This window comes from Ambystoma mexicanum, chromosome 9 (genome assembly GCF_040938575.1).
Source record: "Ambystoma mexicanum isolate Mex_15411 chromosome 9, UKY_AmexF1_1, whole genome shotgun sequence".
Taxonomy (NCBI): domain Eukaryota; kingdom Metazoa; phylum Chordata; class Amphibia; order Caudata; family Ambystomatidae; genus Ambystoma; species Ambystoma mexicanum.
The window spans coordinates 377454845-377469046 of NC_090931.1; the positions used below are offsets into that span (position 1 = coordinate 377454845).

At 43.1% G+C, this 14202-nt stretch overlaps 1 protein-coding gene across 2 annotated transcripts in view; it reads left to right on the forward strand.

Moving 5' to 3' along the window:
- RNF43 (ring finger protein 43) overlaps positions 1–14202 on the forward strand; it is a 333549-nt gene that overhangs the window by 315191 nt on the left and 4156 nt on the right. The window contains exons 8-9 of one of the 2 annotated variants that reach the window (XM_069614840.1): positions 1579–3108; positions 11886–12595. In XM_069614840.1, coding sequence (XP_069470941.1) covers positions 1579–3108; positions 11886–11929 — 1574 coding nt within the window. In that variant the 3' untranslated portion in view covers positions 11930–12595. Of the gene's footprint in view, positions 1–1575; positions 3109–11885; positions 12596–14202 lie in introns of both variants that reach the window. The other variant, XM_069614839.1, reaches the window with a different exon arrangement.

The following is a 14202-nucleotide window of genomic DNA, read 5'->3' on the forward strand; positions in this document are numbered from 1 at the left end:
GTGGGCAAAAGAAAATCAAACGCTTATCGTAAGTGGTTGAGAACTCCGATATCGGTCTGAATGTCTATGATGGTGGTCTATGGTGCATTTTGCTCTTGCAAATGACTCCAGTATGTTTTGGGGGGTTATCAACGTTTTTTCTCCTGTGACGCGTGACTTCAATGGCGTCGAGGAACCTCTGTGGTTTGATTACATCACTAAATCTTGGGGTGGGGGCGGGCAAAGTGACGTTGCCGCCGATAGTAGGGTGTTCTTCAAAGTGGATGTATACTAAATGCCCCACTGATATATGCAGATTGGTTATGGGAAGTAAGTCCTTGAGGTAAATTGCGTGGCCTACGACATCTTGAATATGTCAATTTGAAAACATCACAGATCATAGGGAGCATTGGATCATTAGCGCACAAGTGCAGACTACTCTGTTGGGATTTTATCCCAGTTATATCTTGCTAAACTATCACCCATCCTTCTGTATGGAACAGAAAGTTGGTCTTTTGACAACCTTGTGGAAGTAACTAAACTTGAGTCCGCTTTATTAAAGAGACACTTTAGACTTCCTTCCCGATAGAGATGATCTAGAGTTTGGCGTTGCACCGTGCTCAGTGAAATTCCAACTTTCTTGTCTAAATATGTAATGCAACCTGGCTAATGCTCCAATAAACTGCACGAGTCATTTTTAACTTTTGAAGCTCTCTGGACTGAGGCCTCTTTTATGCATAATAGTGCCTTGGCCAATATTAAGCTCATCGCTGATAGATGTTTCGCTCTGATTCCGGGTGATCTTTTCAGCTATCATTTCCAGCGCTTCAAAGCAGTCGTGAAATATGGCATACTGCAACATAGTCACAATCAATGATTGACCGTGCTGTAAAAAGCAATAGTGGACCCTTTATTGACTATGTCTTGGTCCGGGCAGAAACCCAGAGCTATATTCATCACTTTGTGGGTAACCCCCTGGTTTGGGACTATCTTAAATTAAAAATGAACTATGTTAAGACCTTGGAAATTGAAGGTGCCTGGGCAAACATCTTGCAGGGTTCCTGTCTGTCACGTTTGTAGAGAAAATCAACTAGAATCCGTTCAGCATTTGTCGGCCTGTCCATCATTATTGGAATTGAGGCTGATTGCCTTTAAAGCAGTTGGGCTTGGGTGTGCTTTTTTGGGGGAAGCTTTGTGGTATTTGGTCATGAGTGGAAAAAAACAAATCTTGCATTATATTTTGTACTATCATTTGGAGAAAGATTGCTTCTATATTGGTGGACTGTATCTACCCTGGATGTATTGAGAACGTTTGTGCTATTGCTTGGGTGGATTGTTGATTTTGAATTTTGTATTGTTTTGTGTATCTTTCTTTTTTGTACAACTGTGTAACACGGTAATAAAAAAATCTCACCTCTGTGTAAGAAATGGCCTACAAATTAGATCGCCCTTTAATACATTTGGAGTTTCTATTGAAGGCACCACTTTCTTCTGGACGAGTTATATTATTAAATGATTAATTGATTTGGTATTTTGTATTGGCAGCAGCCTATCTGTGCATGGAACTGCAAGTCTTATATGTTGTTCTTTTCTCAGCAGGTGATCCAAATGCTTCCCGGATCCCAGCGCAGCATCAGGGAGTGCAGTTGTGGAGACGCTATCCTGGCCATGCACGCTTACACCATTCACAGACTGAAGCCAACACACTGATGTATCCTCAAGGGAGGATGGCAGCAACTCCCCCAACCACAGTACCTTTGCTGTCCTCCCCTGAAGTATCGCAGCTGGATGTTGGCTCACTACACTATCACCCTTACCCAGCACAGTCGGTGCATCGCCAGTGCCAGCACAGGTCTGCTATTCAGGGTGAATTTGCAAGATCGCAGAGGAGGGTGTCCCACTGGAGAGGGGCTCCTTTGCAACCTTGGACATTCTTACACCAGTTCCAAGCACCGTGCCCTGGATCTAGAACTTTGGAATCAGCCAGGCAACACAACACTGCCACAGTCAGTCGTGGACAGGATGGCAGCTGCTCTGGGGACAGCTTCAGAACTGTACACAGTGGTTACCTTGCAGACAGTCCAGGCAGTGACTCCAGCTCAGGTCCCTGCCACGGCTCCTCTAGCGATTCTGTTCAGAACTGTACGGATGTCAGTCTACAGGGAGTGTATGGGAGCCACTCCACCTTTCGCAGTTCCTTAAGCAGTGACTATGACCCACACATCTACTACAGGCCGGAATCTCCAACACTGGACAATGGTCCAGACAAGCCTCGAAGGGGGAGCTGGCCCGACTCTCTAGATTCAGTTGTGCATGACATTGGCACCCAAGTCGACAACCAATTTTCCAGCCATGTTCACTATCATCACCATCGGCATCATCATTATGGAAAGACTTCCCCATGTTCAACAGGAAGAGCTGATCAGCACCTTAACGTACATGGCAGGAAGGTCCCCAAAGTTTCTGGGGCCAGGTCTAGCTCTCGTACTGCCAAGGATAGTGGCACCAGAGCTAAACCCAAATCAGATACAACACAGCACTGTCCCAAGCTGGTAGAGTGCACCTCTGTGTCCCAGAATGCCCTTCACTCAAGGAAACCCCGCTTAAAGCAGGTACATGATACTGCAAGAACCACTTCTCGATTACCAGGTTTGCAGAACGTGGATGGTATGGGCACTGGTCAACCAGCTGCTGCTGGACCTGTGCACTTTATAAGGACTCGGAGGTGGGCTCACAGTCGGCACCATAGGCGGAAAAGACATTGTCCCCCAGAGCCTGCAGTGCCTCTTAACGTTCCAGATAATGTAGCCATGCCTGAGGAATGCAGTGTTCATATCCACTATGAGCACAGCCCCAGCTACTGCTGTCCTGCGGCAGCACAGCCACCTATGGCAGGTCCTTTGCTACTTGATGCCAGACGTACTAGGGACATACCAATGCCATGCTGCTCAAGGCCTCGGGTGGTTTGGGAGCGCCGGGCTTCCCTTACAGATCCTGAGCCCCAGTTGGACTGTGACAAAGGGTCAGAAGACTGTAAGCCCTCAGTACCAACTCACTTATCAGGAAAATGGGCACCTTCAAAAGAGGCACATGGTCACCTCTACCAGTCATCTCTGAAGTGTAATCTGGGTGAGTTAAAGTATTGACAATTTTACTTCAAAGGGATTTGGGTGTTGCCACAGCATGTACATGTTTGTGTGTTTTCGATAGCCAGGATATTGCCAATGATTCAAGAGTGTGATAAAAGGCATTCTGTTTTCAGGATGTTCTGTATGAGGGATGATCAAAACAACCTTTAGATAATATACTAAATAATGATAATCTCTATTTGGAATACACTAGTCTCTGCAACAGGACGGTGGGTGATGTGTCCGTGTTTGTGTATTATGATACAAACTTGCCATGAACTAGAGCCTTGTACATTTTCACATGACACGTGCCGTGCAGGAGTCTGAAACTTGGACAGTAAAAGAGACTGAAGAAACTGCATAGGACTCACATTCTGTGGTTGATGGGGTTGAAGGCAGACGGGGGGGGGGGGTTTAGGGGGACAGTATAAGACTTGATTTAAGTTGGCAAAGAGAACTACTATGACATACACCCTCCCCACTGTCTTCCATAACTTACTTTGACTACCGTCTGAAACCTCCACGCAGTTGGCAACTAAAACCCCTGCAGTGGCTTTTTTTTGCTGTTGCTCATATGACATTTGGGAGTTCAGTCATGTAGGGAAAGTGACTAGAGAGGAATTTTGAGAAAAGCCAGGTAAGGTAAAGTGGTCTTGTAAAGCTCCTTTCTGCCGTTGATGTTGTACTTGCTGCGCATGCCTATGTAGAGAAGGTGGAGGGCTCATGTTCCTGGGTTAGTGGGAAAGGTAAGGAGCAGAAAGGCTGTCATGTTGGTGAGTGCAAGTCGGAAGCATCCATTGCCTTTGTTATAAGTATGGAAATCTACTTTGTTAGCCATGTTAAGCAAGCAGGCTCTCTAGTGTGTTAGCTGTAAGGGTGGCACCAGAGTTAAGGTGATGATGGTCGTGGTAGTAGTAGAGGCATTGGATTGGTTGGTTTGGGGTGAGGTGTGGATGGAAGGGTAGGATATGAATGTGCGTATAGTATGCTACATCTTGTGGAGCGTCTAACAGGCAGTTTATGTGGTGTGAGGGAAGCCACATACATTCACGGGGGAAGTGTTTTTCAGAGGTGTAGTGGGGGTAAGTGTTTGCTGATTTCTTAGGAGTGCTTGTTGAATGTTTGCTTTGTTTTGGTAGGTTCAGCAGCTCTGTCCAAATCTTTTGTTAGTTTGATCGTATGGGCGGTCATAGACCACAAGATTGAGGTGTATGTAAGCCTGCAAAGATCATCAGGGTAGTCCAGGTTTTTGTTGTACATTTGGTTCGTATTAGTTGAAGAGCCATGTTTTGAGTTGTTTCCTGAATATCTGATGGTTTGCTTCCATGCAGAGATGTTTGTGTAGGGAATTCCATAGTTGAGTAGATAACCATGAGAAAGACAATCTGCTTGTCGGGAACTGGACTACGGCGTTGCTTGATAAGTGAATCCTGGGATCTGGGATGTTAGTTCATGCTTGTTATGTTCGCGGGTGAACTGCCCGCAGTGTTATTGCTCGGCCCCCCGTTTTGACCGTTCATTGTTTTGTTTTTTTGTCCTCTGCCGCCAATGGTAAGGTAGCGAGGGACACCCCCACTGCTCATGTTTGGGTTTTTTGGATTCAAACAAAACGGTAATGCCCATTTCGATCAAAACGGCCATATGGTCCGTTTTTTAAATCAAATTGGGTGTTACCAAATCCTAGTGGGTGTGCAGTGCAGAAACCTTCTTACAAAGCAAGCTTAGACCTTTCCATGGTAAGGCTGTGGCAGGGAGCCAGTATAGCATGCAAAGTGCATGTGGTGGTGTGTTCAAACATTGTCACCACATATTAAGCCCTTTCTAGATTGCCCACAAGCTAGGAGATCTGGATAAAGGCTGCTGGCATAATCCAGTTGTGTTGGGCCGAGCAATATGATGGCTTTGGTCTTTTGGGTAAAGGAAAGGTATAGTACTATGCGTCGTAGCATGCAAAGTTGGTTGAAGCAGCATCTAAAAATCGCTTTGACTTGGCTTCTACTGTGAGGCTACCGTCCATTCTTGTTCCATAGTTCCTTATTGTTGAGGACTGTGCTAGACACATGCCCAACTCAAGGGCCAGGGGACTGAAAATGTGTTCGACAGGATTGCAATGCGGAGCATGAGCTCGGTTTTGTAATGGTTGAGCTTTAATTAGTGTGTTAGTCATCATCCAATAGTCTGTCTGCAAGACATCTTTTTTCCATCTGGCTGAGGGTTTGCAGAGTTATCTGCCATAATTTTGGTGTCCTCTGTATAGTTCTAGCAAGTTAGTCCAGAGAAGCTCATTATTTGTGTAGTGGAGTCATATAGGTGTCGGAGAAGGGGTGATAATGTGGATCTTTGGGGTACTCCGCAATCAAAATGGGGAGGCTCGGATCTGTATGTGACCAAATGGTGGTTTTGCACTGTTGCTGAGGAAGGAGGCTATCCAGTACAGAGCAACTCCTCTTATTTCAGTGTCTTCCAGTCTTTTTATAGGTAGTTTGTGACTAATGGTAAAGGTGTTGATGGCAGCTGAAAGGTCCAGAAGGATGAGCACTCTGAATTGTCTCCAAATAAGTGCTTTGAAAAACACAAAACGATTGTGCTTGCCCAAAGATGGGCTGTATTGTGTCATCCTAGACACTAGTACCTTAAATATAACTACATGATTGCATTAGAGGAAACTAGTAGATGACTAATTGTGTCACTTCCTAAACAATTTAGCTGTTGCATATTCACATTTTCTGAACATCTGAAACATTAATTGGACTTTAATCAACAACGAGTTTAATGTATAATAGTCAAGCACCATCAAAGTTTGAAACTATTAAGTTGTTATATTTCTCCATGAAGAGGCGCGTAACAAGAAACACCTGTAGTCCATTCTCTGAGCAGAATTAGATACATCGGATTCATTTTGTTTGAAATGTTGCAATTCAATACATGTTCTGCTGTATCTAACTCACTGGATTACAATAATAAATGTTCATTTGAAGGTTTCTTTGAAAATCTCAATAAGCGGTACCTAAATTATTCACGAAGTGGCACAATTGGTCATCTCCTAGTTTTCTCTACTGCACTCTCTATTGTCCCCGCTTTGTTCTTTAGCATATCCTATATATAGCAGTGTTCTTGCTTTGCCCTTTGTGGGTCTGAGGCCATGCTGTGTCCAATGAAGCAGGTTTTTTGATTCTGTGAAATCTCGTTGAAGTGGACCATATATAAATGTTCCTAGACCTTTCCTGCTGAATAGTGTTTCAGATTGGGAAGTAGTTTGCCGGCTTGTCTGGGACGACTGTTTGCTTTTCAAAGCTAGAGTTGGCGTTATTGAGTGATAGAAATGTGGCTTCTCTCTTTTTCCTTTTCCCTTCTTCTTTTCTGGTTCTCTTGTCTTTGCAGTTTCTTGGTATTTTGTTGTTTGTTTGCCAGTGCAGAGTTTGTTGGTTTTATCGTGGGAATGAAAAGAGAAAGCGGATCGAATTGGGCGCCCAGTGGAGTGGGTCTCGGCATGCCACAGGACCGAGGTGGTGCTTGGCAAGAGTTTTAGGAGCTATAAGGTTACTGCCTTGGGGTAAGCACTAAGTGAGGACAAAGCATTCAGGTGAGCATGCTGGGAGAGTTGCACAGGGTGTATGGCACAGAATTTGTGCCTTTTGATCTCGCTACCTTACCTTTCACCTATCCAATCACTCTGAGGTCTTACTATGCTCTTGGTGGTCTAATAACGAAAGATGCCTGGACGTGTTTGAGTGTCAAAGTGGTTTGTGTTCTTTTCTAGGCCCATATTACCAGCTGGTCTCCTGTGGATCTGTTTTTTAACACAGGAGGTCTTGATGATATTTTAGTCGCTAGTGGCGCAGAGGTGCCTGGAGCCTCCCCACACTAGAGGCCGGTCTTGAGTGATTGTGAAAACTAGTGGGTTTCCTCCTGGTAGTTATGGCTGGACTGAACAGGAGGGAGATTTATACTCTGAACAGGAATCGGCTATCGGAGGTCTTGCAACTCCAAGAGAATAAAACACTCCTTCCACAATGTTGATATGGATATAGTTAAAGTGGGTCAGATAAAACATGAAGTTCAGAATCTTAAACTGGATGGGGCTAGGGGTTTGTAGTGTGGTAGTACTACACACTTGAGGAGCACCATCTCCGGTTCTGGAAGCAGCTCAAGACCTTCCTCCTTGCTTCTGCCTTTGCCCCTCGTCTCCCCTGCTAATCTGCTTTCTCTCTCGGCACCGTGCACTTGGCCACCCTCTGTTCTTTGGGCCCAAGTACAAGGTACCTGCTCACCCTGCCCGGGTACCCTACCCAGGTACCTGCTCACCCTGCCACCCTACTGCACTGCCTCCGGGCCACCGCTTGCACTGGGGTCCGTATCTGTACCCATACAGTCCCCCACCCACTTTTCTTCTGCACTTATCAGTTAAACCCTATCGGACTAACGTAGCACTTTGCTGCTTGCTGCTTGCTGGCTGCACTACCAGTGTTTATCGCCTCTATTTATTTTACTTATTATTTATTCTGTTCCCTCCTGTTCCGCACTTTCCACTTCTCCCCTCCTTCCATGCACTTGCACGCTCTCAATGTCACTGGGCCTAGTAAGATTGTTGTTTTTTTTTCTCCCCAGATCCCCTCCCTTTTCCTGGTCACGCTCTGAAACACTTGTGTACAAGCGCAATATAAATAAATTCTAATTTCATCCTGGCACTGCCATGTCCTGTTTTGCCCCAGCAGTCGTGCAGGGAAAAAGATATCTTGATGAATAATGCAGCAGAGTCGATGGTGGATTCTACAGAGATGTATAATGTGGATCCTGAGAACATCGAATCAATGTGGCAAATAGTCAGACAGGATTATTGATGATTTACAGAAATGTAAAAACGTCCATGACTTTGGTATCTGGCTTGACCTCTCAGAGAAATCTGCACAATGTGTGATGCTGGTAAAGATAGCCCGCTCATGTCAATTCGACCCTTGCTTAGAGGCTGTAATTGAGGATAAAAGCTGCCAAACCCATCAGGTAGATTATGGAAAGCCGGTCTGTTCATCTAAGTTTGAACTCTGAGTAGTGGACCCCATCAAGCAGTAGAAAGGGCTGGAGGATAAAACTTGCCATACTGAGATGGATGCAACTGATCTTATTAAATAAGGAATCTTGGCAAATGGTGAGCAGAAGTATTTTCAGAATAAGGTTCCTACAAGTACCTTAGTGGAAGGGCAGACCCAATCATCCATGGCTAGGCCTCATGTTGTAGCGGAGGACTTGTGTCTGACTCTGTTGTCAGATGCTTATTGTGGTAAAAATAAGGCCAAAGGGACACCCAGGAGGAGACTGCATGTTTGCTAAATCTCAGATGCCTTCTGTACTGGACAAGTCCTTAAGAGAATGTTTTCTTGACCAGAGAAATGTTATCATCTCTGATGTTATAACGCAAGCAGGGTTTGAATCTAAAGAAACTTTGAGGAACCAGTTCATAGCCTGGCTTAGACAAACGGGCTAGTTTGGGAGCCATCAGAACTACTGACTTGAAGGTTCTTTGTAGAATCAAGATCGACCAATGGTGTTCATTTCAGAATAGAGATTGTATATTGGTCGGCTGTAGTAGTAGCAACCTTCCTTCGTTTCTATCAAATAGTAACAATCTGATTAATGTGCTATCTGAGTTAAAGCTGATTGTGAATTCTATTGCATAGATCCATTATTTGTTTGCATACTGCCTATGTTCAGGCCTATGTTATTTTATCGTGTTGCATGTATGATTGCATCGTCTATATTGTAAGATTTTTATTTGCAGTGTATGTTTAAATGTGTGTGTTTTTGTTCTTGTTTTTGTACTGTGCCGTACTTACGCCTCTGGGTCACTTGTTGCGTAATATAAGTGCAATAAAGTAAAAGTGAAAGGAATGATTGGTTGGAGGGGGTAAGGGAGCAGATGCAATGAAGAATAATGTCTATCCAAATGCAGGGAATAGAACTATGGATTCAACCATTGACACAGAGGCTGAAGCAAGGATAATACATTTGTTTTTTCACAATGCAGATGATGTAACTAAGCTTTGGGTTCAGCAATTTCTTTCACATTGTTGCCAATATGACTAGGCTATGTGTTTAGCTGGTAACTAGAGGAACCTGTGCAGTGAAGGAAACCATTTCTGGTCAAGTGCAACTGATATATCTTAGTCAAGGTTTCAGCAGCAGACAAACTGTTAATAATAAGAAAAAGGTGTGATGGAGACAGCTGGCGAGATGCGAGGACAATAGCAAGCGGAAGCTGGAAAAGGTAGTTGCCGCATAAGACTAACAGAGTGCAGTACAAGGATTTTTAAGCTGACAGTCGGTTTATGTGATGATGATTAAGGTTAATTGGGTGGATGAACAGATATGGGTATTCATGAAAAACGGGTTAGATAAGCGTGACAGTAGATAAATGTCATGCAAAGGAAGGCGGAAGGAGCAAGGCCTGGCCCATCTACATGAGTTGGATGGATGAACAATATGGTCAGGAGGGCACATTCGCGGCTAGTTTGGCAGTGGAAGGGATGGGCAAGTGAATACATGGGATGTAGATGGACGGGTGGATAACGTGGTGGCCCGATTGGAGAATGTTAATGGACCATTGGTGGGTGGATTAGTGGGATTTATTTGATTACATTGTCTTTTTATGAAGTAACCACCGCACCGCACACACAGCATCTGCTTTGCGGATTGCTAGATATGTTATTAAACATGGATGGCAAATGAATGAGTAAGATGTTGGTTGAATTATTAATGGAGGATAGGTTGGTTGATTGGTAAGGTAGAGGTGTAAGTGTAAATGTGTTATTAAGGGGACAGACAAACCGAGTGAGCAGGTGGTTGGATGTTTGAAATGTTGATGAATCAAATATTGCAATACTTTCTCCGCGCTTGATACTAATATTCACAAATTACTTGTTTACACTATACAAATCCATGTGCAGATAGCATGAAAATAATAATAGTCCACAGTGTGTGTTCAATCCAATGTTGTCTTTATGTTGAAATTATATAGTTCGTGATTTGTGTCACCAATAGCTGACATGTGTTTCGACCGTTGTGGTTGTTCTCAAGGCTATATTGGTACAATTCGCCATAATCAAATGCACAATGATTCACAATAAAATAGACAAAACATTATATTTCATGTAATCAAAAAATATTGAAAATAAAAACATACCACACAGGTTGAAGTAGGTTTCGAGAGATGCAAGCAACCATGGAAATTCAGAATAGAGAAAATAACAAATATTTGATTACCAATCTAATACACATTATCATACCTTATGAATAATATGATGAGAAAACTTGATGCATTCAAAATCTATTTACAATGTCCTGTGACCACACCAGCTGACCACCCGTTGCTCTCCTTCCTTACATTGTCTAAACCTTCACCCAAGTGAAAAATCCTTGTTGTTCAACCCAATTGCGCTCCCGTAATCCGGTGTCTAAAAGTTTTGAATAGGCTTACCCTTGTCACGTGTTGTTTTCTTGACATCTATATAATTAAATGCAAAAAGAACTGCTGCCAGAAGTGAGACCCATTATGAGTGGCATAGGATGGGCCACAGAAGGCTTATCACAATATTTAGAAGAGGCTTTGAAACCTTTTGTGACAGAAATCAAATGTTACATTAGAGATAGTACACATGTGTTGCAGTTTCTAGAGTCTGTTGAATGGCAATCACAATACTTACTTGCAACTTTAGGTGTGACGGCACTATACACTAGCATTGGACATGATCGGGCATTAAAAGCGTTGGAATTTACTTTCAGGAGTTGTTCAGCTTCTTATTGGAAGCATGTTGAAAGAATTTCTGCTATTCACGCTTAAGAATAATGTATGTTTATATAATGATCAGTACTATGTGCAGGAGAGAAGAGTAGCAATGGGCGCCAAATTTGCGCCTTCAGGACATTGTAAATAGATTTTGAATGCATCAAGTTTTCTCATCACATTATTCATAAGGTATGATGTGTATTAGATTGGTAATCAAATATGTGGTTTTATCTCTATTCTGAATTTCCATGGTTGCTTGCATCTCTCGAAACCTACTTCAACCTGTGTGGTATGTTTTTATTTTCAATATTTTTTGATTACATGAAATATAATGTTTTGTCTATTTTATTGTGAATCATTGTGCATTTGATTATGGCGAACTGTACCAATATAGCCTTGAGAACGACTACAACAGTCGAAACGCGTGTCGGCTATTGGTGACACAAATCACGAACTATATAATTTCAACATAAAGACAACATTGGATTGAACACACAGTGTGGACTATTATTATTTTTATGCTATCTGCACATGGATTTGTATAACGTGAACAAGTAATTTGTGAATATTAGTATCAAGCGCGGAGAAAGTATCGCAATATTTGATTCATTTTCACTACAGTGTGAACCCATGTGGAGGGTTCTCAGATTGCGAGACTCCCGCTGCTGATGTTTAACTTGTGCTAATTTTTCAAATAGGTTGGGGAATAGCGAACGGATTCAAGTATCAATCCACAGTAATTGTAATGTTTGAAATGTCAAACAGATGTGATGTTCAGGTGAGTGGATTGATAAAGTAAACGGGAAAGTTTAGACATTTGCCTTGGTGGATTGTTCAATGGCAAAGATAAAACGATGAGTTGATAGAGGTCTAGAATGATGGGAGAAAAAGATGTTGGGTCGGTAAAAAGGATTGGTTGTTAGATTGACTGGTTTGCTTTTGGATGGGTAAACATTACCTCAGCATTGAGTGACCCATGTCTTTTATTTCAATTGCAGGATCAAAAGAGGGTCTGGAAAGGATGTGTGAACATACAGTTTAACACACACACAGCTGAGGGGCTGCAGATCGCGTGAAAGAAAATATTTAGAGGATCTGAGGGATGACCCCAGCCGCCCCTTCACAATACTGAGAGGGAAGTGCCAACCTACTGTTCGCACTTTAACCGTCAGCTGAGGGGCATACAGTGAAGCACACAGCGCCGAAAGAGGAGCAGCCAATGCCTGTGAACCCGCAGCCCAGGCCCACCTTCCCCATTATACCCTAAGACAAGAAGAGAGCTTCAGCCATTGCCCCAGAACACAAATGGGACCATGCCAACTCTCACTGCACAAGCCATCACTAAAAGAACATTTCTTCTGAGCCTTGACATGAACTATGTCAGCCCACACATTTGATGTACAAAACATCACTGGAGAAACCAAGAGATGCCAGCTATTTGCTGGTGAAGTCCAAGGCTTGTCCTCCAAATCCAGAGAACACTTCAGCCATTCTGTAAACTATATCCTCACCCATGGCAGAATAGGTGCCTTCCCTTGCCTCTTTGTAGTTCTACATATGACTTTAGCTACTGATGCCCACACTCGCCAGTTGAGTCCATTCCTAGTAAACCGATCTGGAACCAGTATGTTATCATTCCATATCACAGATTTCAAACTCGAGCATCTGCACTAGTGGACATCCCCAGTGCTGACAGCTTAAGGAATCGGTGAGTAACCATTCTGCTAACGTGTCACACTGCAACTTTCTTCTGCTTCCTCTAACATGGCATGCCCCTGAAAAAAGATGTGTTCCCTGCAATGCCAGTAGCAATCCCTGATGCTCCTCAGTGTCTTGTAACCTTTGTTGTGTAGTGGTGCCTATTATTAAAAGACATGCTGTCCCAATTACCCAGGAGGCCCTAGATCCTCTCCTTTCACCATGATGATGTGATTCACCCCATTAACCTATTACTTGCCCTGATCTCATCACATAGAAAAATCTACTGAACTTGTTCCTATTACCCAGAATGCAAACGTGTTTCACCTCCTCATGATGCAATAAAGTATACAAATTATCATGTTAACGGAAACATAAGTATGATGAAAGACAGCCTAAAGCAAGTGATGATTGTACATTTCTCAAGACTTCAAAAGACTAAATAAATGTGTCCAGGGAAAACATTTGGCAGTGGGTTATTGGCATCTAGGTGAATTAAGATCTTAAATCCCATATTCCAGTTTAAAGAATTGTTTCCCTCTTTGTAAGTTTTTTTTGACAAATTATTTGCAGGTTATTATAGCCCAGACCAACTGTCAAATAACTGTCAAATTATCGCCCCGGTGTGTGCAGTGACATTCTAAAATGGATCGTGGGAAGGTCACCACTTGCACTGAGGGCTAGATACAACCCCTAGCTTTCCGGCCGGTCTCAAGGCATGTTGCGAAGTTCATGGGGTGGTTAGATTGGTGCGGCATGAGGTTCTTCTGGCAGATTTTTTGTATGAGCGAGCCTGGTTCACCCTTCTCAAACTGCGCTTCGATTACCATGTCCTGTTAAGAGGGAAACATGGGGACCTTGGGTGCAACAAAGTTGTACAGTGTGCTAACCAGCTTATATTTACAGGTCTACTTCGGGCACTATGCCCCTTTTCATGAACTGGGTGCCGTTCATGCACATTATTTATTTGGGTATTTTGTGGAGTGCTGTCTGCCTTATTATGGCTTCTTCACATTTGACATTAATGTGAAGTGAATCGATGAAACGTATAACCTGACATAACACAACCTAACCAGTTAGTGTAACAAAACCGGCATTGTGTCAAAAAAATAAAATGAAGGGGGTGAATAAATAAAAAAAAATATGAAAACGAAGGTCCTACATTCCGATTTCCTATTTTTTTATGGGGAGTATTTACCTATTTGTATGGGGTCAGTGGCGAATACACCCCTTATTTGTAGGGCTGGTTGTGCTAAATACTTGAGTACTGTTAGCTAATGGCAAGCGTGTTCATGATTTTAGGCAAATGCCATGGTGCTAGTGTTTAGTAGGCATAGGTCTACAAAGAATGGTGTTTACTAAGCGTTCTTCATAATACTGCTGTTGAGATAGTGAAAGAAGGGTGCGTTCAGAAGGTAAATCACATAGTTATAAGGAAAGGGAAAAAGCAGCAGCCAGGCAGAGACAATCCCACATGAACTATGTGGGATTCCCCTTCTGTTCTCATGTCCTGTGAGTGTTCTAGAGCCTCTTTTCATGAAGGTCTAGACTCACGATGTCTTAATGAAGCAGAACTGGGCAGCTCTTGTAACGGCGTTGACTGTTCATCAAGCTCTC